The following is a 25,530-nucleotide window of genomic DNA, read 5'->3' as shown; positions in this document are numbered from 1 at the left end:
TCCATATAATCTAATATAAAGGGTTTCAAAATTGCGTCACTTTTTAATAGATCTGGGCTAAAACAGAAATGTTTGTATTTTTTTAAAATGTGTATTCTGGAGGGGAGAAAATGTAAACACCTATAGTGTGAATGTCCATCTTTAGTAATTAATTGTAATGAGATTCAAAGATTTTGAAGATTTCTTAACGGAACATAAACACTTAATAGTCTTAGATGATGCTGAGCAGTTTTTAGTATATTTGCTGCCAGCCAGTCTTTGCAAAATGATCTTGCCTTTTCTTTTAAAGGTTCCAACTGATTTTTCCATTGTTTTGCAAATTAATCATTTTTGTCTTCAGAGGCAGTTTTTCTAAACACTAAGCCAGAAGAAAATGAGGAAAAAGTCGTATCTGAGTTAAATTAGTATAGCAATTTTTCTTCTTTTGAAAAATTTATTTGTGTTATAATTAAGTCACTTATTAAAAACAAAAAACCCCAAACCATATAGTGAAAATAACAATGCATAAGAAATATAAAAACTGTCAATTACATTATTGTACCTTCTGAAGAATTTTTTTTAAAGAAAAAATTTCATGATTCCTAATTAACATAGTTCACTAATAACTTTTTAAGAGCACAGACCAAATATAAGAAAGGCATTTATGGCTGGGCGCGGTGGCTCAAGCCTGTAATCCCAGCACTTTGGGAGGGAGGCCAAGGTGGGCGGATCAGGAGGTCTGGTGATCCAGATCATCCTGGCTAACGCGGTGAAACCCCGTCTCTACTGAAAGTACAAAAAATTAGCCAGGCGTGGTGGCAGGCGCCTGTAGTCCCAGCTACTCGGGAGGCTGAGGCAGGAGAACGGCATGAACCCGGGAGGCGGAGCTTGCAGTGAGCAGAGAGCGCGCCACTGCACTCCAGCCTGGGTGACAGAGCGAGATTCCGTCTCAAAAAGGAAAAAAAAAAAAAGAAAGGCATTTATTACGCATCTTATCAAGGGACGTATCATTAAGATCATATTCTTACACTTCTGTTTTTAAAGGAGTCCAGGTGTAACTGGGTGTCAAAAAAGCATTAGCACTTCCGGGAGTCATAGGTGTTACTTGATAGGTCTTCAGACCATCCAGTGGTTGAAACATAAAATCTTTAGGTGCGAAGGAATTCTTCCCTTTTATTTTTGCAGTATTCATCTCAGGTAAGTTTTCCATTTTTGATAAGACTCCATCTGGATCCATTCCACTTGTTGCACTAGTTTGTGAATTCAAAGTATTTTCTTCACTATCGACTTTACAAGAAATACCCTAGGATGTGAGTTAACAAAGTAGAGTAAGATTTCTCTCTTCTGAGGATATATTCAACCAATTTTTATAGGTCTGAAAATATGACAACAGAAATATATGTCCTATGTACACAATTTGAGAGATAAAAACAGATACAATTAAGTGTATACATGGAATCAGAAGACCAGTTACGCTAAACCCATTGCTATTACCCGGGAATATAATCAATATAATCAATTCTTTTTTTTTTTTTTTTTTTGAGACGGAGTCTCACTCTGTCTCCCAGGCTGGACTGCAGTGGCTGGATCTCAGCTCACTGCAAACTCTGCCTCCTGGGTTCACACCATTCTCCTGCCTTGGCCTCCCAGAGTAGGTGAGACTACAGGGACCCGCCACCTCGCCCGGCTAATTTTTTGTATTTTTAGTAGAGACGGGGTTTCACTGTGTTAGCCAGGATGGTCTCGATCTCCTGACCTCATCATGATCCGCCAATCTTGGCCTCCCAAAGTGCTGGGATTACAGGCATGAGTCACCGCACCCAGCCCAAATCAATTCTTATTAAAAGACTAACTAATACCTTTTAGGTATTACAAGAAATTAAAAGATAATGGAAAATTAATATGGAAAAACTTATTCAATAAATACGTTATCTTTTTACTTAAATTGATAATCATGGCCAGCACGGAGGCTCATGCCTGTAATCCCAGCACTATGAGAGGCCAAGGCGGGTGGATCACGAGGTTAGGAGATCGAGACCATCCTGGCTAATACAGTGAAACCCCGTCTCTACTAAAAATACAAAAAATTAGTGGCAGGAGCCTGTAGTCCCAGCTACTTGGGAGGCTGAGGAAGCAGAATGGTGTGAACCCAAGAGGTGGAGCTTGCAGTGAGCCAAGATCGTGCCACTGCACTCCAGCCTGGGTGACAGAGCAAGACTCTGTCTCCAAAAAAAAAAAAAAAAAAAATTATGTTGATATTTACAATGGTTTAAAATCAGAAATCTAACATTATGGAATGACTATTAAGGACCAAATCCTTAAATAACCTTAGATTATAAATAGTCTTATCACAACAGCAATACTTTCAATGTAACACAGAAGATTAACCATATAAAATACAAAGCATATTTACTATTTCAAGTCAATGTGTTACTTGGTATTTAAATAATTTCTAGAGGTTTCTAGGTTTCTGATTTTTAGTAAGATATGAACTCAAACCCAGGTATTTCAACCTGGACAAGAGTTTAAGTGGTAACACTGTTGAAGCCAGCATGGCAGTCAAAGCAAAAACTAGTGATAATCCTAAAGGGTTAATCTTAAGGGAGGACCTATAAGGTCCAGCTGCTTTATCTGTGAAGATTCACTGTATATTTCCTTTCTCGATCTGTGTTTGATTTTTAACTGAGAATCTAGCCAGGTTACTTAATCTTTGATACTTTTTTTAAATTAAGAAATTATTCTGGCCAGGTGCAGTGACTCACACCTGTAATCCCAGCACTTTGGGAGGCCAAGGCAGGTGGATCACCTGAGGTCAGGAGTTCAAGACCAGCCTGGCCAACATGGTGAAACCTCATCTCTACTAAAAATACAAAAATCAGATGGGTGTGGTGGTGCGTGCCTGTAATCCCAACTACTCGAGAGGCTGAGACAGGAGAATCACTTGAACCTGGGAAGTGGAAGGTGCAGTGAGTCAAGATCGTACTATTGCACTTGAGCCTGGGCAACAGAGTGAGACTCTGTCTCAAACAAAAAAAAAAAAAAAAAAAAAAACCAGAAATAAATTATACCATAGATTATAAGCCAAGAGGTTGGGTCCTCAAATGGGGCATCTTTTTTGAAGACCTTATTAGAAACTGTGCTAGATGTAGGCAGAAATTTTAGTTTATTTAATTCTTACAACTACTCTATGCAGGTATTCCACTTTAGGAATAAGAAAACAACCTCATAAACTACATAACTTGCCCAGGGTTATGCAGCTAATTGGAATCAGAGAGAGTATTCAAACCCAGGCCTAAATGAATCCAAAGTCAATGCATTTCACCCCACTTCACCTTATGTCTTGGCTAATTCCCACATACAGGTTTCTCTCAGCTGTGTTTTTATTATTTTTCTCCATCTTCTAACCAAATTATGCTCTACCTATAAAGCTCTGAAAATAAGATACCTGAAAAACAACAAGAGTAAATCCTCTTGATGTTTTCTTATGGTTCAGGAAGTTTTATCACATACGTAGGTTAACCTCTTGAAGCAGTTCTTTATGTTTAATTTCAACTTTATGAAAGCAGCAATGAGATTTTCAAAGCATCTAGAAGTAAAAAGATGTTTATTCTCTACCTTGTCAGGTTTTGTTCCTACATTTTTGGCAGGTCTTCCTTTATTACTTGGCACCTTTCTTTCTGGTTCGTTTTCTAAAACAATAAAATATTTATTTTACTAGATAGAAATGCTACATTAAAATACTAGGTAACTTGGGAAAGGAAAAGAAGCAACAGTGGGAATATATGTCTTGAAGGATTTTTATGATTAAAAGCCACATTATGGGGCCGGGTGCGGTGGCTCAAGCCTGTAATCCCAGCACTTTGGGAGGCCGAGACGGGCGGATCACGAGGTCAGGAGATCGAGACCATCCTGGCTAATACGGTGAAACCCCGTCTCTACTAAAAAATACAAAAAACTAGCCGGGAGATGAGGTGGGCGCCTGTAGTCCCAGCTACTTGGGAGGCTGAGACAGGAGAATGGCATGAACCCGGGAGGCGGAGCTTGCAGTGAGCTGAGATCCGGCCACTGCACTCCAGCCTGGGCGGCAGAGCAAGACTCCGTCTCAAAAAAAAAAAAAAAAAAAAAAGCCACATTATAAAAGGGGTTATGGAATTTCCTGCCAAATACAAACCATCTGTTTTCAAAACCAGAGTGTTTTATCTTTTTCCTCTGAATACCAAATACAGATTGAGTATCCCTTATCCAAAATGCTTGGGACCAGAGATATTTTAGATTCCAGATTTTGCAATATTTACATTATACTTACAGGTTCAGAATACCTGACACAAAAATCTGAAATGCTCCAGTGAGCATTTCCTTTGAGCATATGACCTTTGAATGTCATGTTGGTGCTCAGGATTTTGGATGTTTTGATTACAGTTGCTCAGCCTGTACATATTTATTACAGACAATTAGAAAAATACAGAAAACTACAAACAACAATGACAAATCACCCAGGATTCCATTACTCAGTTGTCACTTCGGGGTATGGTTTTCCAGTCCTATGTCCACATATTCACATACTGCTTTTTAGAATTGCGATCCTACTGTTGAGTTTGACATGCTCTTCTTTGCCCACATAATATATCATGAACCACGTCATTAAGTGTTCTTTAATAATACTGTTCTTAATGGCTACATTGTATTGCACCAAATAAATGAACTGTGATTTATTCGGACCATTAATTTTTCACTTTGAAACACTGCTTATACTAATTAAGTTCTTCAATGTTTGGGCACCCATTGTGTGCTAACCAGAAGTCAGGGCACAGAATCTATTTTCAGGTATTAGAATTTCCCGTTTCCTTCTCTCCTACTCAAAGAAGTACTTGTTGATTTTTGAAATGGAACACAAAAACCTCAAGGACCAAACATTCCAGTTCAGTCATTGATCAAGGAATAGTTCTTACCATTAGCAACTCTTGCGCCTGGCTTTCTTCCTGTGGTAGATGAGACCGTTCTGGGAACCTGCTTTGCCGCTTGAGTAGCTGATCGAGTCATTCTCAACGACATGGGCATTACAGGCTGCACGACTGTGGGGAAAAAAAATAACCAAATCAAATGTCCCTTGTAGTTATTAAATTATGGCTATGAAGCCAGGCACGGTAGTGCATGCCTGTAGTCCCAGCTACTTGGGAGGCAGGAGGATCACTTCAGCCCAGCAGTTCGAAACCAGCCTGGGTAACATAGTGAAATCCCGTCTCTACAAAAAACATAAAAATCAGCTGGGCATGGTGGCAAACCTGTAGTTCCAGCTACTCAGGAAGCTGAGGTGGGAGGATCACTTGAGCCCAGGAGGTAGAGGCTCCAGTGAGCTATGATTGCGCCACTGCACTCCAACCTCGGTGACAAAGCAAGACTCTGTCACAAACAAACAAATTCCAGTTGACTTTCTGGACACTTAAAAAAAAGTATGGCCATGGTAGCCTCAGAGGATTTATAGTAATTGCTAATATTCCTACCTTTTTTCTCTTTGTCTGACACTTTCTTTTCAGAAGTTTGTCTCTGACCAGGTCGGATTGCTCGAACATCACTTTCGTTATCAATCTATTTAAGAGATCAGATGCTACGTGATTTAATTGCATAATGAATCAAACCATATTTTTAATCTGTAAATTGATTCCTCATCTGAAATCTGATCACTGTAAATAACCCAACAACAAAAAACTACCCCAAATAAAATGAGAAAGAAAAGCTTTCCATTTAGCTTCCAAAAAAGGTTACATCCTTTTTCAGAATCACAGAACTTAGAAAATGTGAATAACCCAAGCTTTTAAAAACAGCTAACTGTAACTTGCCTTCTGAAGGTCCTTAAACACTCCTAGACGTGCTTTCACTTCAAGACCTTCTAATTTTGCCTAGGAAATGCTTCTCCTGGATAAAAAGCTCTTTCCCATGGTCTCTCCTCCACTTCCATAATGACTTCACTCAAAAGGCTTTCATCTCAGGGAGGCCTTCCTTAACTGTCCAATCAAAATTCTACCCCACACCTACTTCTAGTACACCCCATCTCCCCATCTCTTCCATAATACTTATCATCTTCTGACATGTTATGTATTGATTTTTTCTTAAAGCCTTACACGTAAGTTCCACAAAGGGAATTTAGTTTATTATATCCAAAAGCCTACAACACCAGGAACATCATAGCAATGCAAAATATATATGCATATATGGAACTTAGCTTCCTCACCTGATAAAGAAGTATACTATTTCCCTTCTTGCCCACTTCACTTTGTTTTAGTAACCCTCCTAATATCTCTATTACAGTATTTTGAAGACCCATAAGTTTATAACACCTACCCTGTGTGCTTTCCTCCCCATCTGCATTTCATGCAGGTAACTTGGAATGCATAATAGGAGCCCAGTAAACAAGAGTGTGACACAAAGACAGTTTGCCATGGATCTCATAAGGAATGTTGGAGCAAATATTTTAAGTGAAATTGCTCTATGTCACCATACCAAGAACAGTGACTTTGGTACCTGTTAACTCTAGTAAATTAATCATTATGTTTGAATCTGATACTAGATTGAAAAAGAATTTACTTACTAAAAAAGTACACTTTATCATTTTAGTAACAATTATCTGCTATCAACTATACCTTAGTCTGCTCCATTTGGTCTTTGGCCTTTGACCTTGTAATCCGTACAGAAGATGGAATAGCCTTAGAATAGTCAAAAGAACATAAACTTAAAAAAAAAATGAACTAGTAAAGGTTTACTTCCATAACTTATTACAAAATAAAGTTCCCATTTTAAAGTTAAATTTTATCCTTAATCTCTTATAGCAAAAAGATACTTAAATTCCTTTTTCTGGTTCTAGCTTGATTTAAATTAAGTTAGTAAATTCAAAATTTACTCATATTTCTCAGTGAGAAAGAAATTTCAAACCATATTTTCCAGGTATTGGAATCATCATTAATATGAGCTTCTATCCTCTCTTTTAGTTCTCTTGCCTCTGACCAGTCCTCAGCCTTGTACTGGACTTCTGCCTACCTAAAGGTGCTCTCTAGAGCTCACTTTTTCATAATTTTATATATCCTTATTGGAATGGTCTCATTTAGTCCTACAGCTTAAACACCCATCCATACTCCCAATATTATATCCTTTTTTTTTTTTTTTTTTGAGGCGGAGTCTTGCTCTGTCGCCTGGACTGGAGTGCAGTGGCCGGATCTCAGCTCACTGCAAGCTCCGCCTCCCAGGTTTACGCCATTCTCCTGCCTCAGCCTCCCGAGTAGCCGAGACTACAGGCGCCCACCACCTCGCCCAGCTAGTTTTTGTATTTTTTGTAGAGATGGGGTTTCACCATGTTAGCCAGGATGGTCTCGATCTCCTGACCTCGTGATCCGCCCGTCTCGGCCTCCCAAAGTGCTGGGATTACAGGCTTGAGCCACCGCGCCCGGCCTCCAATATTATATCCTAAATCAACATCTTAGCACCGATTTCCATTCTGCTTTCCAAATTTTTGCTAATATCTAGGTGGCCCACACAAGTTTAAGATTTTTTAAGAGGTTATTAACATGCACCCACTTAAGCCTGTTTCTTTTCTTGTCTTCCTTATCTCTTTTAGCAGCAGAGCATCTCTCTGCTTTTTCAATTTCCTTTACCCCTCATCATCTACTTGGCCACCAGTCCTGTCAAATGCCTTTATTTAGATGTCTTACACCTATTTTTTCCTTTTAAAACCCACTGCCCCTTTCCATCTATTCTATTACAATAGTCTCACAATTGGTCTCCCTATCTATAAATGTTTCCCTTTCCAGACCAAAATCTTTAGGGCTATAGTATTTTCCTGAATTATTGACAATGGCACTACCCTTATTTAAAAACTTCTCCTGATTCTGCATAACCTACAGGATAAACACCAAATCCTTTGCATAACATTGTTCAGCCTGGTTCTACCCATTTTCCTAGTTTTATCCTATCTCAGCTTACCTACAGCTATCTTAAGGGACCTGATTTTCATTCTTGTGAGCTACTATTATGTCATTCCCACCTTCTACCAACCAGTTAATAAAGAGACTAAGGGAAAGGGGTTATTTTAGTCACTTAATGTCTTGAAGAAAATTCCAAACAAAAAACTATTCCTTTATATTAAGACACTAAATTTACCTTTTTTGGCTCAGCTTTCACAGCATTCTGGTTTGACAAAAGAAAACAAGGCATATCAGGTCTATAACGACCGACTTTAAATATTCCTCGTTTAGCTTTCTCTCTCTGCTCTTTCAATTTTTGAAGCTGCTTTTCTTCTTTGTATTTTTGGAGCATCTGCTTTCGTTGATCACCTAGAATAGTTTTCATTGCCCCTAGGCAGAAAAAAACCAAAACCACACAGTATATAAAACATTTCAGATGAAAAGTTATGCAAACGTATAAACAATTATTTTTGTGTCATTTCAACTGCTGCTAAAAAATGCTTTCAGGCCGGGCGCAGTGGCTCACGCCTGTAATCCCAGCACTTTGGGAGGCCAAGGAGGTCGGATCACCCGAGGTCAGGAGATCAAGACCAGCCTAGTCAACGTGGTGAAACCCCATCTCTACTAAAAATGCAAAAATTAGCTGGACATAGTGGCGGGCACCTGGAATCCCAGCTACTCGGGAGGTTGAGGTAAGAGAATTGCTCAAACCCAGGAGATAGATGGAAGTTGCAGTGAGCCGAGATCACGCCATTGCACTCTAACCTAGGTGACAGAGCAAGACTCTGTCTCAAAAAAAAAAAAAAAACAATGCTTTCAATAAGCCAGGCACAGTGACACACCTATAGTCTCACCTACTGGGGAGGCTGAGGCGGAAGGATCATTTGAGCCCAGGAGTTCAAGTTCACCTTGAGTAACACAGCAAGACCTCTCTGCACAAAAGGAAATGCTTTGAATATTTCTTGTTAATTCTTTAGCACTCTAACCACAAGTTTTTTCAACCCCTAGTCTTTTAAAATTTGTATTCATTTTGCCTTTATGTGTTCAAATATTAACTGCTTGCTATGCTTCACTTTTAAATGAACTAACTTGCATGATAGCCAGCATCCAAGCTGCCCTCTACTGATCCTCACTTCCTGGTAGTCTTGCCCTGTGTCATCCCCTCTCACACTGAATAGGGCTGACTTGTGTGACCAAGACAGTATCACAGGAATAATGGAATATGACTTCTAAAACCAGGTAGTGTTTGCCTTGCTCTCTCTTGAAGAGTCGCTTGCTCTGGGAGAAGCCAGGTGCCATGTGGGGCCTTAAGAAGACTCAAGCAGTCCTGTGGAGGTATCCACATGACAAAGAACTACGGCCTCCTGCCAAAAGCCAGCATCAACTTGCTGTTCATGTGAGTCAGTCATCTTGGAGGCAGATCCTCCAGTCTCAGTTAAGGCTTCAGATATATCTCTGGATGACATCTTGGCTGTTACCTTCAGAATCACCCAGCTCAGCCATACCCAAGTTCCTGACCCACAAAACTTGTATGAAATAATCAATGTTTATTGTTTTAAGCTGCTAAGTTTTGGGATCACTAATACAATTATAGGTGCTATTTATTATAATAGATGTACTCCATTCCTTCTCACCTATTCAAGGACATTCTTCCAGCAACTTATCCTCTCACTCATCTATTTTTTCCTCTACTGAATTGTTGCCATTATGAAGTTACAAACATGCAGTAATTTCTCCCAACCTACATCCTCATCTAGCACTTATTTCTCTAGTCCCATTTAAGGCAAAATTCTTCAAGAGAGTTACCTGTTTCTCTACTATCAACACTTTTATTTATTTATTTGAGACAGAGTCTTGCACTGTCGCCTGGGCTGGAATGCAGCGGCATGATCTCGGCTCACTGCATCCTCGGCCTCCCAGATTCAAGCGATTCTCCTGCCTCAGCCTCCCGAGTAGCTGGGATTACAGGCGCCCACCACCATGCCCAGCTAATTTTTTGTATTTTTAGTAGAGACGGGGTTTCACCATTTTAGCCAGGCTGGTCTCGAACTCCTGACCTCGTGATTCACCTGCCTCAGCCTCCCAAAGTGCTAGGATTACAGGCGTGAGCCACCACGACTGGCCTGTTTTGAGACAGTCTCATTCTGTCGTCCAGGCTGGAGTACAGTGGCGCAATCTTGGCTCACTGCAACCTCCACCTCCTGGGTTCAAGCAATTCTCCTGCCTCAGCCTCCCTAGTAGCTAGGATTACAGGCATGTGCCACTGCATCTGGCTAATTTTTGTATTTTGAGTAGAGATGGGGTTTCATCATGTTGGCCAGGCTGGTCTTGAACTCCTGACCTCAGGTGATTCACCCACCTTGGCCTCCCAAAGTGCTGGAATTACAGGTGTGAGCCACCATGCCCAGCCTATTTCCAACACTCTTTATATTCCCTCTTAATTTTTCAAAATTATGAAAAACTTCTAATATACACACAAACAGAATTCTGATGAACCCCATATACCTATTACCCAGATTCAATATTTATGAACATTTTGCTGCAGTTGTTTAAAACAAATTATGCTTAGAAGATTTCATCTCTAAATACTTCAGTATATACTTCTAAAAATAAAGACATTTCCGGCTAGGCGTGGTAGCTCACGCCTGTAATCCTAGCACTTTGGGAGACTGAGGTGGGTGGATCACCTGAGGTCGGGAGTTCAAGACCAGCCTGACCAACATGGAGAAACCCTGTCTCTACTAAAACTACAAAATTAGCCAGGCGTGATGGTGCATGCCTGTAATCCCAGCAAATCGGGAAGGCTGAGGCAGGAGAATCACTTGAAACCGGGAGGCGGAGGTTGCGGTGAGCTGAGATCACGCCATTGCACTCCAGCCTGGGCAAGAAGAGCAAAACTCTGTCTCAAAAAATAAAACAAATAAAAAAATAAAATGAAAACATTTCCTTTCACAGCCACAATATCATCATCACATTTAACAAAATCAGCAGTAATTCCTTGTTATCTATTACAGGGTCCAGATTTAAATTTCTCTACTTGTTTCAAAGAGGTCTTTTATTTAAATCAAGAACCAAGTAAGATCAACGCATTTTATTTGGATGTCTTTTTAAATCTCTTCATCTAAAACAGATCTGTCTGACAAAACAGATTTTGTCTTACTGACAAAAGGCAGTTTTCTACTGAATGTCCTTGCAAGCTATATTTGTTTACTCATTCCTCTAGGCCCCATGTTTTCTATAGACTACAAATTATATCTAAAGGTTTGATTATACTCACCCATTCCAATCTGATTCCCTGAATCTCACTCCACCAAAACTATTCAAGATCACCAGTGACCTCCACAGTGAAGTCCAAATTCTCACTTCTATTATACATGATCTAACAAGCAGTACTGACTAACATAGTTAACCAGTCTCTCCTTGATATGCACTTTCCTATTCGGTTTCTAGGACAGCATGTTCTTCTGGTTATCCTCTTACATTACTTTGCACTGTTCCTTGGTTCTTTACTAGTTTTCCCTTGTCTTTTTTTTTTTTTTTTTTGAGGCAGAGTCTTGCTCCGTCACCAGGCTGGAGTGCAGTGGCACGATCTCGGCTCACTGCAACCTCCATCTCCTGGGTTTAGGTGATTCTCCTGCCTTAGCCTCCCAAGTAGCTAAGACTACAGGTGCGCACCACCATGCCCAGCTGATTTTTGTATTTTTAGTAGAGATGAGGTTTCACCATGTTGGCCAGGATGGTGTTGATATCTTGACCTCATGATCCACCGGAAGAACTGGGATTACAGGTGTGAGCCACCACGACCAGCTCCTTGTCTTTTAATACTTTAATATCAACTAAAGTATTGCAATAGTCTACTTACTGCTCTCCCTGATGTCATACATACTAACCTATAATCTATTCTCAACACAGCAGCCAAAGTGATCTTTTTTTTTGAGATGGAGTCTCACTCTGTCACCCAGGCTGGAGTGCAATAGTGTGATCTCAGTTCACTGCAACCTCCACCTCCCGGGTTCAAGCGATTCTCCTGCCTCAGCCTCCTGAGTAGCTGGGATTACAGATGCGTGTCACCACACCTAGCTAATTTTTGTATTTTTAGTAGAGACAGGGTTTCACCATGTTGGTCAGGCTGGTCTCGAACTCCTGACCTCATGATCCACCTGCCTCGGCCTCCCAAAGTGCTGAGATTAGACATGAGCCACTGCGCCCAACCTGATCCTTTTTCTTTTTTTTTTTTTTTAGGGGACAGGATCTCCATGTGTTGCCCAGGCCAGAGTGCAGTGGCCTTTCACAGGCACCATCGTAGCATACTAAAGCTTCAAACTCCTGAGCTCCAGATTTCTTGCCTCAGCCTCTGGAGTAGCTAGGGCTACAGGCCTGACTCCAAAGTGATCCTTTTAAAATATAACTCAGATTACATAAACACCCATTAATGGCCTCTCATTTCAGAGTAAAAGTCAATGTCCTTATAATGATGGTCCTTAGGATTCTATGCAATCTATCTCCCTTGCTCATTCTTTTATACCCGGTTACCTACTTGCATTCACTAAAACATACCAGGCACACTCCTACCTCTAAGCCTTTGCAAATGGGAAATAAAGGATATTTTAATAGCATACTGACATAGTTAGACTTTTATTTGAAATATTTTTGGTTAAGAAATGGAGCATTTGAGAGGACAACAGTAAAGGCAAGGAGATGACTTAGAAGGTAACACTACCACCCTTTCTCAAATAAAAAATGTTTGTTCTTTCTGCCATTCCCCATTTATCCTAGCATTATTTCAATGCCATCTAGCTCCTAATGCCTGCTATATGAACACAACAAATAGGAGTAGGGTGACTCCTGACTAAACACAAGTCATTTCTCAGTTCCCTTTCTCTTCTCTGTAGCATCCTTTGCCTTATAAGATGCTCTATTTTCACCTTTTTCTGAGATTATTCCTTTCTTCTTTAGTTGGTTCCCTCCATCCTAATGGTCCCAATCCTTCTGGGCAAACTGCAAGGATGGATTCTTTGCTCTTCTTAGTAATGTTTCCATTGACAAAGTACTCTCATTTCATGGATTCTTTAATTATTCTGTTTTTACATTGCCTATCAGTTTATCTTATCAACACTTACTCTACCTAAGCTCCATAAGAACTTTAGGATTTCTATGAGGCAATATAGATAAAGTGTTATAATACTCCATAGGTAAATGGCTTTGCCTTAAAGACAGTAGTTAGTTGTAGAAAACAGGTTAAGGGGCCAGGCATGGTGGTTCATGCCTGTAATCCGTACGCTTTGGGAGGCTGAGGCAAGAGAATTCCTTAGCCCAGGAATTTGAGGTTACAGTGAGTATACCACTGCATTCCTGCCCAGGTGACAGTGAGACCCTGTCTCTTGTAATAAAAAAAAAAAAAAAAAAAGGCCGGGTGCAGTGGCTCAAGCCTGTAATCCCAGCACTTTGGGAGGCCGAGACGGGCGGATCACGAGGTCAGGAGTTCGAGACCATCCTGGCTAACACGGTGAAACCCCGTCTCTACTAAAAAATACAAAAAGCTAGCCGGGCGAGGTGGCGGGCGCCTGTAGTCCCAGCTACTCAGAAGGCTGAGGCAGGAGAATGGCGTAAACCTGGGAGGCAGAGCTTGCAGTGAGCTGAGATCCGGCCACTGCACTCCAGCCCGGGCAACAGAGTGAGACTCCGTCAAAAAAAAAAAAAAAAAAGAAAAGAAAAGAAAAAAAGGAAAAAGACCAAAAAAGAAAAGTTATTTATAGAATGATATTTCAAAATTCTTCTGGCCAGGGTTTTTTACTCACACAGGCATTAAACCAACTATTATTCACTCTTCAAAGTACTTAAAATTACAACAGACCTTTACTTACTTGGCTTAACGATGGCCTTTTCTGGAATAAGTTCTTGAGAAGTCTCATCTAATTCAACAAGAATTCTACCTTCCAAGGTTGGAATGTTTACATCTTTCAAACCAAAGTGTCTATTTCGTTCGTATTCCTTATGTCTGTTTTCTTTCTGAGACAGTGATTTCCTATGAGCAATTTTAGTTCTAATCATTTCAGTACTTAAATCCTTCCTGTGTCGACTGGCAAAATGTGATGAAGACATCCTGTCAAGGAAAAGGACAAAACCCAACTTACATGAATTTTCATTATTTAAAAAAATTAAGATTATAGTTCATCTCCCGTCCCACTTCAGGGCCTTCTGAAATAAAAATATAAAATGCGCAATGAAAGAAATATGCAACACTGAAAAGTGGGAAGAAGATTATCAGAGCATAAGAAGCTACCTATTTGGGGGTTTTAAATAGGAACTTGCTTGATCGATGAAGAGAAAGCCAGGAAGCTATAGTCCAGAATAAAAGAGGCTCTGGGCTTAGAGAACACTGCAAAAAGAAAAGCGTGAACTAAAGGTGAAAATAGGTTAAGTGAAGGACCATGTACAGAATAGTTTCCTTACCCATGATGACAAATGCAGGTAGTCTAACATTTCTTCTAAAGCCAAAAAAAAAAAAAAAACAAGCAAAAACAAAAACAAACAAAAACCCCACACCAGGTACCTATTAGTCATGTAGACATAATCAATAGGCAGCCAGATACAGATAGAGTTGGATAGAGAGGCACAGGGCAAAGTATGTGGAAAGGAACAAGGAGCTTCCATGCTCTCTCAGGTAGCACCACCGTTTAGGAACCTTCATGTGTTCACCTAAGAAGCTCTCCAAACACAGGTGTTTTTTTTTTTTTGGTTTTTATGGCAGCTTCATTACATAAGCATGAGTGATTAAATCATTGGCCACTGGTGATCAAGTCAACCTTCAGCTCCTCTCCCCTCCCCAGAGGTTGTGAGGTGGGGCTGAAAATCCCAACTCTCTAATCCTGCCTTGGTCTGTCTAGTGACCAGCCCCAATCCAGAAGCTACTGAGAGGCATCCAGCTATCAGTCAATCATTAGTATACAAAAAGATACCACTTCGAAGACTCCAAGGATTTTAGTAGTAGTTTACCAGAAAACAGAACAAGACCAAATATGTAGTTCACAATAACCCTATCAGTTTGCTCCATTATTTTCATCCATACAAGAAATCATACAGTTTAGGCTGGCAGGGTGGCTTAGGCCTATAATGCTACCACTTTGGGAGGCCAAAGCAGGAGGATTGCTTGAGCCCAGGAGTTTGAGACCAGCCTGGGCAACATAACACGACTCCGTCTCTATCAATTTTAAGAAAGAAAAGCCATACACACATACACACATGCACGAAATCATATAGTTTACTTGGCACATGCCTTTTTCTTGGAAAGATCTTTGAGAATGTATTCAAGCAAAACAAAAGAGGTCAATAAAGACGATGTCAGTGGGTCCAACTGGGGAGAACAAAGAAAACTGGAAAGTTTGAGGGGGTCACCTGTGTAGCTGGTATAGAGAACTACCAAGTCAAACTGGAGAAAGGACACTGATTCTCAGAAGTCTTGGCAGTTAAAAAACAAACAAACAAAAAAAGGTAAGGGGGAGGCTCTGTGATAGGCACACTATGGTATACTCTTCAACAAGAATTAACTAAATCCACTAGAAAACTCCAGATAATAGGAAAATTGGCACAAGTAATGCAATAAATTGTTACATGATTCTAAGCAATAGACAAAATATAAAAAATGAGAATCTGACCTGCACGCTAATAACATTCTCCTCCAAGACTCAAGGAAAGTGACAATGGACTGTGTTTTTCATAAAGAACTCTTTTCTACTATTTATCTCCTGCAGTATTAATTCGCTGAAGATTGAAGAAAAATTAAGACTTATGTATTAAATACAGGACAGCACTATCCACAGCAAGAGAAAGAGCGAGCAAGGACAACATTAAAGGTATAATTATCAGAATAACCCTGAAAGGTAGTTACTATTATCGCTCTTATACAGATGAGGTCAATTAACTGCTCACATTAGCATATCTAAAAGGTAGTGAAGCTGAGATCCCAAGCCAGGCAGCCTGACTCTTCACACACACCTAAATTTTGTTTGGCTGAGTGGCGTTGCCTCCAGCTTGAAAGTCTAGAATGCGTTAATCTTGCTTGACTAAAGGTTCTCAACCGGGCGTTTTTAGTTGCCATGGGACCTGGGAAGAGCTACGGAAATTTAAGGTCGGAGCTAGTGAAGAACAGTTTCACCCCAAAGGCCAATTACGCCCCCGTGGTGAAACACTGACTTCTACAGAGGTCACGGCAAATATACGGACTCTTTTAAAGGTTCGCGTTATCAGCTTCAGTAAAGGCAGGTAACACGCTCCTAAAGGAGGCTGCCTCTAACTGGCTCCGACGCTCACAGTCCCCGGTCCTCAGACCCTTCTAGACCTTCAACGGAAGCGGGCCAGCGTTCTCCGTCCAGCTCTCCAGCACCCACCTACCTGAGGCACCTTCTAGCGTGAAGCCTCAACCAAACAAAAAGTAAACAACACTCGTTCTGGACGACCACCGCCGACTCCGAAGGAGGAACCTTCACAACCCGAACCTCCACGAAATTCAAACTTGCCGCACGGAGCCGCTGATTGGAGGGGCTTTAACCAACACTTCCGGGGAAGATCCCGCCCCTTCCACTCAACGAGGCTTGCGATTGGTTTGCTCCGTGCGACATTTGAATTGATTGAAAGGTGAAGTGACTGTTCAAAAGATGGGTGTGAGAGGGAAAATAGGCGGGACCGCGACGCGGGATGAGAAGGGGTGGAGTTGCCGGGCGCGGTGGCTCAAGCCTGTAATCCTAGCACTTTGGGAGGCCGAGACGGGCGGATCACGAGGTCAGGAGATCGAGACCATCCTGGCTAACACGGTGAAACCCCGTCTCTACTAAAAATACAAAAACTAGCCGGGCGAGGTGGCGGGCGCCTGTAGTCCCAGCTACTCTGGAGGCTGAGGCAGGAGAATGGCGTAAACCCGGGAGGCGGAGCTTGCAGTGAGCTGAGATCCGGCCACTGCACTCCAGTCCAGGCGACAGAGCGAGACTCCGCCTCAAAAAAAAAAAAAAAAAAAAAAAGAGAAGGGGTGGAGCAGTGGGGGCGCTCACGTCAGGTGAAGGGCCGGAGTGGGCGGCGGAGGCCAGGGGGTGATGCTGGGCCGCTGGCGAAACTGGGCTGCGGGAAATCTACCCCAGAACTCGCGGGGCTTTTTTTGTTTTTGTTTTTGTTTTTTGAGACAAGGTATCAGTCTGTCGCTCAGGCTGGAGTGCAGTGGGCACCGACCACTGCTCACTGCTGCCTCGACCTACTGGGTTCAAACCATCCTCCCACCTCAGCCTCCAGAGTAGCTGGGACTATAGGCGCGCACCACCACGCCTGGCTAACTTTAAAAAAATTCTGTAGAGACAGGGCTTCACTACGTTGCCCAAACTGGATTCAGGGCTTTTTAATATCTTTGTTTAGTCACAGAACCCAGCAGACCTTCTTGGACTGTTTTCTTTAGTATACGTTTTAAAGAAAAGGCTTACCCCAATTATCAAAAACTTACGTCGTTTAATTTTACTTTTCAACGTCGCCAGCCCCTCTCCCCCTTTTTTTCTTTTCTAGTTTGTTTTTTGTTGAGGTGAAGTTTTCGTACAGTGAAAATAATAGTGTTTTGCCAGGCGCGGTGGCTCACGCCTGCAATCCCAGCACTTTGAGAGGCCGAGGCGGGCTGATCACAAGGTCAGGAGATTGAGACCATTCTGGCTAACATGGTGAAACCCCGTCTCTACTAAAAATATAAAAAATTAGCCGGGCGTGGTGGCGGGTGCGTGTAGTCCCAGCTACTCGGGAGGCTGAGACAAGAGAATGGCGTGACCCTGGGAGGCGGAGCCTGCAGTGAGCGGAGATCGAACCAGGGCACTGCAGCCTGGGCGACAGAGCGAGACTTTGTCTCAAATAAATAAATAAATAAATAAATAAATAAATAAATAATATTTCCCCCCCCACAGTGGACAATTTGATGAGTTTTGGCAAATGTACACAGCTGTGTAACTACCACCCCATCAGGACGTAGAGCATTTCCATCACTCAGAAGAGTGGCCTGTTTCTTTCCAGTCCATCTCCCACCGCATCAGCAACAACTCCTCTTAGTTCTGACACTATACAAATGAAGGTGATAGGTACTCTGTTGGGTCTGCGTGAACCGGAAGTTAGTAGTGTTTGTTATTGAGAGGAATTCCATTGAATACTTTATGCATTCGCCAGTTGATGGATATGTATTGCTTTCAATTTTTGGCTATTATGAGCAAAGTTGCTATAACCATTCTTATACAAGTCTTTGTGGGCATGTTTTATTTCCCTTGAGGAAATACAGGAGTGGAATTTCTGGGTCGTTCTGGGTATGTTTAACTTAAATTTTTTTTTTTTAGAAACAGGGTCTCTCTGTCCCCCAGGCTACAGAGCAGTGGCACAATCATAGTTCACTGCAGCCTTGGCCTCTTGAATAGCTGGAACTATAAGCGGGTGCTCTCACCCTTGGCTATGGGTATGTCTAACTTTATAAGGAATTGCCAAGCAGTTTTCCAAAATGGTTGTACCATTTTACAATTCCCACCAGTCACGTATAAGAGTTCCACTTGTTTCACATGTTTTCCAGCATGTGGGGTTGTCAGTCTTTAATGTTCACCCTTCTGGTCAGGCACTGTGGCTCACGCTTGTAATCCCAGCACTTTGGGAGGTCAAGGCGGGTGGATCACGAGGTCAAGAGATCAAGACCAGCCTGGCCACTATGGTGAAACCCCGTCTCTGCTAAAAATACAAAAATTAGCCAGGCATGGTGGCACACACCTGTAGTCCCAGCTACTCAGGAGGCTGAGGCAGGAGAATCGGTTGAATCCAGGAGGCGGAGGTTGCAGTGAGCTGAGATCGCACCATTCCACTCTAGCCTGGCCTGGGTGACAGAGCAAGACTCAGTCTCAAAAAAAAAAAAAAAGAGGCTGAGAATGGTGGCTCATAATTTCAGCACTTTGGGAGACCAAGATGGGAGGAGAATCACTTGAGATCACTTGAGGCCAGGAGTTCAAGTCCAGCACTGGCAACATAGCAAGACCCTATCTCTACCAAATAATAATAATAATAAAAATTAGCTGGGCATGGTGGCACACATCTCTAGACTCACTACTTGGGAAACTGAGGTGGGAACATCACTGGAGCCCAGGAGTTTGAGGTTACAGTGAGCTATGATGGCACTACTGTACCCTAGCCTGGACAAAAAAGTGGGACCCTGTCTCAAAAAACAACAACAACAACAACAAAAATACAACAACAACAAAAAACAGAAACAAAACTATTCTGCTATTAAGAAACTCTGATGCATTCTTCAGCATGTTAGTTATATTTTTTGACCCTAGAATTTCTGCTGCTTTTAAATTATTTCAGCTTCTTTGTTAAATTTATCTGATAGAATTCTGAATTCCTTGTCTGTGTTATATTGAATTTCTTTGAGTTTCCTCAAAACAGCTGCTTTGAATTCTCTGCCTGAAAGTTCATATAACTATGAATTTTCATAGATATATGAAATAGGATAGAAAGTTCATATATCTGTGTTTCTCCAGGGTTGGTCCCTGGTTCCTTATTTAGTTCATTTCGTGAGATCATGTTTCCTGGATGGTGTTAATGCTTGTAGATGTTCATTGGTGTCTGGGCGTTGAAAAATTAAGTATTTATTGTAGTCTTCACAATCTGGGCTTGTTTTTGGCTGTCCTTCTTGGGAAGACTTTCAGGGTATTTGAAGGGACTTGTGCCCCAAGCCTAATAATGCTGTGGTTTTTTCAGACTTGTAGAGGTACCACCTTGATGGTCTTGGAAAAGATCTGGAAGAATTCTCTGAATTACAAGCAGAGACTCTTGTTCTTTTCACTTACTTGCTCTGAAATAAATGGAATCTCTCTCTCTGCTGAGCCAGCTGTAACTGAGGGTGGTGGCCCACTGTGGCCACCACCACTGGGACTGTGCTGGATCAGACATTAAGCCAGCACCTATCATGAGTTTCTGTAGGCCCCGGGTGTTCCCAGAGCTGGGCTGTCTGCGAGCTAGGGATTGGAGTCAGAAATCTTAGCAATTTACCTGATGTTCTATTCTTTTTTTTTTTTTTTTTTTTTCAGATGGAGTCTCGCTCTGCCGCCCAGGCTGGAGTGCAATGGCACAATCTTGGCTTACTGCAACCTCTGCCTCCTGGATTCAAGTGATTCTCCTGCCTCAGTCTCCCAAGTAGCTAGGATTACAGGTGTCCACCACCACAGCCAGCTAATTTTTGTATTTTTAGTAGAGACGGGGTTTCACTATGTTGGCCAGGCTGGTCTTGAACTCCTGACCTCGTGATCCACCCATCTTGGCCTCCCATAGTGCTGGGATTACAGGCTTGAGCCACTGTGCCTGGCCTACCTGATGTTGTTTTTCTGTGGCTAACCTGACATTCAAACCATAATACAAAGCCCTTTCAACTGTTTCCTTCCCTTTCCACAGGCAGAGGAGCCTCTCCTATAGCCACCACCACCACCTGTTCATGGGGGTTTCTGCCAGGCCACGGCTGATGTTCACATAAAGTTCAAGCATTCTTCTGTCAGCTTGTGGTGAATGCTGCCAGGCCTAGAACTCACCCTTCAGGGCAATGGGCTTCCCTCTGGCCCAGGGAAGATCCAGAAATGCTGTCAAGAGCCTTAGCCTGGACCCGAGGACTTCCCCAAGAACCCACTTGGTGCTCTACCCCTCTGTGGCTGAACTGGTACCTAAGGTGCAAGACAAAGCCCCCTTTATGTTTCCCTCTGCTTTTCTCAAATAGGAGTCTTTCACTGTAGCCACCACAGCTGGGAATGTGCTGGGTCACCCCTGAAGCCAGCATATCTCAGAGCCCAAGGCCCACAGCATACTCCCTGTTATTGCTGCTCTTCAGGGCCCAAGGACTGATGAATCCTGCCAGGACTGAGTCCTTCCTTTCAAGGCAGTGGGTTCCCTGTTGGCTCAAGATGTGTTTAGAAATGTTGTCTAGGAGCTAAGGCCTGGGATGGGAGCCTCATCACCCTACTTAATGTCCTATCGTACTGTGGCTGAGCTGGTGGATCCCAGATGCAAGACAAAGTCCTCTTTACTCTTCACTCTCCTCTACTGAAGCAGAAGGAAAGAGTCACTTTTGTTGCAGAGAGCTGCACTGCCTGGGGTTTGGGGAGGTATGGCACAAGCACTCCCTTAGTTGTGCCAGCTGGTGTCACTCTAGGTCACTTTCCATGCTAGTTCATTGGCTGTAAGACAAGCCTAGCACTAGGAGTTGCCAAGGACTTGCAGTCCTTGTGTACTAGACTGCCTTTCAGGTTTACCTAGGAACCCAGAGCACTTCAGTCCACTGTGGTGTGCCTTGCTGAGAAACTCAAGTTCCAACTGCTAGGTTATTCCCCTCTGGCTAGGGCTGGTGCAAATGCTCCCTCCATACACGGGTGCTGGCTGAACCCAGCATAGCTTTACGCTGCTGTGGCAAGGCAGCACTGAATATAATGAGAAGTCCATGGGTCACTGCCCCCTGCCTCGCCAAAGTGCACAAATTCTGTCTCCACACCATATGGCCACTGGTGAAGGATGGGGGAGGGATGGTGTCAGCAATTCAAGACTGTTTCTCCTGTCTTCCTCAATGCCTCTTTTGGAAATATGAAGTCAAAACCAGGTACCATGATTGTTCACCTGATTTTTGGTGCTGTATGCAGATAGTCATTAAAATTTGGTGTTCCAGTAGGAGATGAATGGTGTAGGCTTCTATTTCGCCATCTTGCTTCCTTTCCCCTCATTACTTATTTATTTAATCATTTGCCTATATCAGGATGGAGTCTTAGAATATTTATTTTATACTTTGGGTTATACTCCCATACTGCTTTATTTTATTGCTCAGATTGTTCCAGCTACAGCCATTGGCACCTCTTTCCGTTTGTTCGTCTATCACTTTGACATATTCCCATCATTGTACAGGTTTTTTTTGTCTCTGTTTATTTGTTTTAGCACTTCCTTACTCTTTGATACCACAAGATGCTCATAACTCATCTTTTATATGTTTTCCTGCCACAGTACTAAAATCAGCGTTTTTCCAAGTAGCATTAATTTGTATTTTATTTACTTGTATTTTTAAAATTAGAGAACCTGTGAAACTTAGATAAGTGGTTAAATCATTTAAATCATTCTATGGAGCTTAATTCAACATGCATTGAGCCCTACTACGTACCAAGTGCTGTATTTAAGCACAATTGAAGAAGATACAGTTCCTGCCCTCACACAGTTCTAATGGTGAAGTTGTAAGCAATTTTTTTGTTTCAAGTTCAGAGGAGCCATGATAACCCTATTCACTGTTAATCAACTCTGTTACCTGAGCAGTCGCGTGATCAGCCAACTAGCAACTGCTTGTTGAATGCCTAATATTAATGACAAACATAAAATTAGTGACATTTTAATGAACACTGATAACCTCTGAACAATGTATAATTTTCAATCTTTCAAATCTTAACAGTCTTTTATACTGTATACTAAACATTTTTAAAATGAGTACAGTTTCATTAGGATGTCAGTGAATTGTATCCTCCATAAAAATCCCCAAATAATTATTCCCAGAAGAGGATTCTACTGCTGTCTGGAATGGTGGCAGTACAAGTCATTTATTTATTTATTTATATTTTATTTATTTATTGTTTGAGACAGAGTCTTGCTCTGTCACCCAGGCTGGAGTGTAGTGGTATGATCTCGGCTCATTGCAACCTCCCCCTCCTGGGTTCAAGTGATTCTCCTGCCTCAGCCTCCAGAGTAGCTGGGACTACAGGTGCACACCACCAAGCCTGGCAAGTAACTTGCCTTAAAGTAACCTACTCAAGATCACACAAGGAAAGTAGACAAATAAAAAATATTTGATTAATTCTTAGATCCAGAGAGTATAATTTTATAATTTATATTTTCCTCTTCTTATGGTTATGTATTTTCCTAGTTTTTCCATATGCATCTAATATGTTTTGCAGTTATAGCATTGTTTAACAACACAACATCCAAGTTTTATGATCAGTAATATTGCTCAATAAAATAGGAGTAAATGGAGTGCTGTGTGCCAGCATATTTCAGTACGAGCATACAGTTCTTTACTGTTGAGCATGCAAAGAGCATTTGTATTGACTTTTGATGACATTTTCTTGCAGCTATGAATAGGGAAATGAAATGACTTAGGAGGCGCATTGGTAAAGTTGGAATGCTCCTTTTTGAGTTTGAAAATCCTTGGGCTTGCGTTTTTTTTCTCCCCATGGGAATACATGCTATATAAAAAAAAGTAACTTTACGCAAAAGTTCTACAGAATGAATCTAATATATACATATTAATCCAATCATAATCTAATGAAACAGGGCATTGCAGAGTCAACAGTGCTGCTATAGTAACTGGTTTTTAACTGCAGCTCCCGCTTTAAACAGTGGCCCTAGCTACATCTTGGTGTCTTGACTACTTGGCTCCTAATTTGAATCCACATCTCTCTGAGGAGAGATAACTCTTCAGTATTTATGCTCTTTCTAGAACAACAAGCTCTCTTTTAAAATGATTATATCCCTTTGCTTCTCTTTGATTTTTTTTATTCTTTAAAAAAAATTTTTTTTTTTTTGAGACAGAGTCTTGCTCTGTTGCCCAGGTTGGAGTGCAGTGGTGCAATCCTGCCTCACTGAACCTTCTATCTCCCAGGTTCAAGCAATTCTCCCACCTCAGCCTCCCAAGTAGCTGGGACTATACGCCACCATGCTTGGCTGATTTTTTTTAAAACTTTTTTTTTAGAGATGAGGTCCCACTACATTGTCCAGGCTGGTCTCAAACTCTTGGGCTCAAGCAATCCTCCCGCCTTGGCCTCCCAAAGTGCTGGGATGAGCCACCGTGCCTGGCCAGATTTCTTTTACTCTATAGATTAAAAATGCTCTCACAATACTGAAGCAAGTATCAGTATACCCCTTGGAAAACTTACTGATTTAATTTATTTACCCATTGATTCATAATTCATATGAATTCATAATTCATATTTACCCATTGATTCATAATTTTAATTTATTTACCCATTGATTCATTTATTTACCCATTGATTCATAATTCATAGTTAATGGCAGAACTGAATCATGAATATGGGTACACTTTTCCCTTTATTAGATCATCATTGGGCACAAACATGTTTTATTTCTGGAACTAGGCACATAGAACCCTATTTTAAAGTATTGATGCAGGCAGGAACATTGCCTGTAGTCTGCCAAAGTTCTTTACTATTAACTCGAGGAACCTCATTATTTTTATATCAAGAAACTTGTAATGTATCTTACTTGTCATGGCATCTGATTTCAGGGAAAAGCTCTGAAAAACTCTATAATTCCCTTGTGCCATTATGTATGTACTTGGAAGTCATAGAACATTATATCCTTGTTTCACAATGATGATACAATCCCTTGATGGGGGAGTGGACAGGGCTGGACAGTAACGCTAAGCTTCAAGCTGAAAAGAAAAAATGAAATATAATAAAATTGAGAATTCATGTAATGTGGCAGAGAATTTATGGCTACAAAAAAGGTAAGGTAGGAGAAAAATAACTAAAGATAGTATGGACATGCAAAGTCTGGTTTTCAGACATCAAGGGCAGTTGATGAGAAAACTTGTTCTCTAAAATCATAGACCTGAGCCATCCAACATAGTTGCCACCAGCCACATAGCTATTGAGCACCTGAATTGTGCCTAGAGTGACTGAGGAACTGAATTTTAAATTTTACTGTCAGTACAGTTGACCTTGAACAATACAAAGATGAGAGGCGTTTCAGGCAGTAGAAAATTCGAGTGTAACTCATGACTTCCCTAAAACTTAACTACTGATTGCCTGCTGTTGACCAGAAGCCTTACTGATAACATAAACAGTGAATTGACACATATTTCCTATGTTTTATTTCTTTACTTATTTATTTTAGCGACAGGATCTTGCTCCATAGCCCAGGCTGCAATGCAGTGATGTGATCATAGCTTGCTGCAGCCTCAATCTCCTGGGCTTAACCGATCATGCTGCCTTAACCTCCCCTGTTACATGTGTTATTTGCTGTATTCTTGCAGTTAAGTAAGCTAGAGAAAGAAAATGTTATTAAGAAAATGTATTTAGTATTCATTAAGTGGAAGTGGATCATCGTAAAGATCTTCATCCTTTTCATCTTCACATTGAGTAAGCTGAAAAGGAGGGGTTGGTCTCGCTGTTCAGGGGTGCCAAAGGAGAAGACAATCCATGTATAAGGAGATGGGGCAGTTCAAACACATATTATCTGAGGGTCGGCTGCTATTTAAATTTAAATATAAAACTGGTATCTGTTTTAAATTCAGTTATTGGAAAACTCTTGAGTATGTTGGAACAACTGGAGTATGTAAATCTGCATTTCCAACTGTAAATTCACTTTTTCTTTTTTTCTTTTTTTTTCTGAGACGGGGTCTCCCTCTGTCGCCCAGGCTGGAGTGCAGTGGTACGATCTCAGCTCACTGCAAGCTCCGCCTCCCAGGTTCATGCTGTTCTCCCGCTTCAGCCTCTCCTGCTTCAGCAGGCACCTGTAGCTGGGACTACAGGTGCCTGCCACCAAGCCCAGCTAATTTTTTTTTTTTTTTTTT

At 41.5% G+C, this 25,530-nt stretch overlaps 1 protein-coding gene across 3 annotated transcripts in view; it reads right to left on the bottom strand.

The window, feature by feature from the left end:
- The window catches only part of DLGAP5 (DLG associated protein 5), a 42,323-nt gene extending 25,785 nt beyond the window's left edge, over positions 1 to 16,538 (bottom strand). The window contains exons 1-8 of one of the 3 annotated variants that reach the window (XM_023231103.1): positions 16,323 to 16,538; positions 13,796 to 14,034; positions 8,128 to 8,321; positions 6,618 to 6,680; positions 5,481 to 5,565; positions 4,929 to 5,051; positions 3,595 to 3,668; positions 1,008 to 1,282 (exon numbers count right to left, since the gene is read on the bottom strand). In XM_023231103.1, the coding sequence (XP_023086871.1) occupies positions 1,008 to 1,282; positions 3,595 to 3,668; positions 4,929 to 5,051; positions 5,481 to 5,565; positions 6,618 to 6,680; positions 8,128 to 8,321; positions 13,796 to 14,033 (1,052 nt within the window). In that variant the 5' untranslated portion in view covers position 14,034; positions 16,323 to 16,538. Of the gene's footprint in view, positions 1 to 1,007; positions 1,283 to 3,594; positions 3,669 to 4,928; positions 5,052 to 5,480; positions 5,566 to 6,617; positions 6,681 to 8,127; positions 8,322 to 13,795; positions 14,037 to 16,322 lie in introns of those variants that run through there. The other 2 variants (XM_023231094.2, XM_023231111.2) reach the window with 2 other exon arrangements.
- Between the last annotated feature and the right edge of the window lie 8,992 nt (positions 16,539 to 25,530).

This window comes from Piliocolobus tephrosceles, chromosome 6, assembly GCF_002776525.5.
Source record: "Piliocolobus tephrosceles isolate RC106 chromosome 6, ASM277652v3, whole genome shotgun sequence".
In the NCBI taxonomy this organism is placed as follows: domain Eukaryota; kingdom Metazoa; phylum Chordata; class Mammalia; order Primates; family Cercopithecidae; genus Piliocolobus; species Piliocolobus tephrosceles.
The sequence above is the reverse complement of the archived record's forward strand: the minus strand, read 5'-3'. Positions and strand labels throughout refer to the sequence as shown.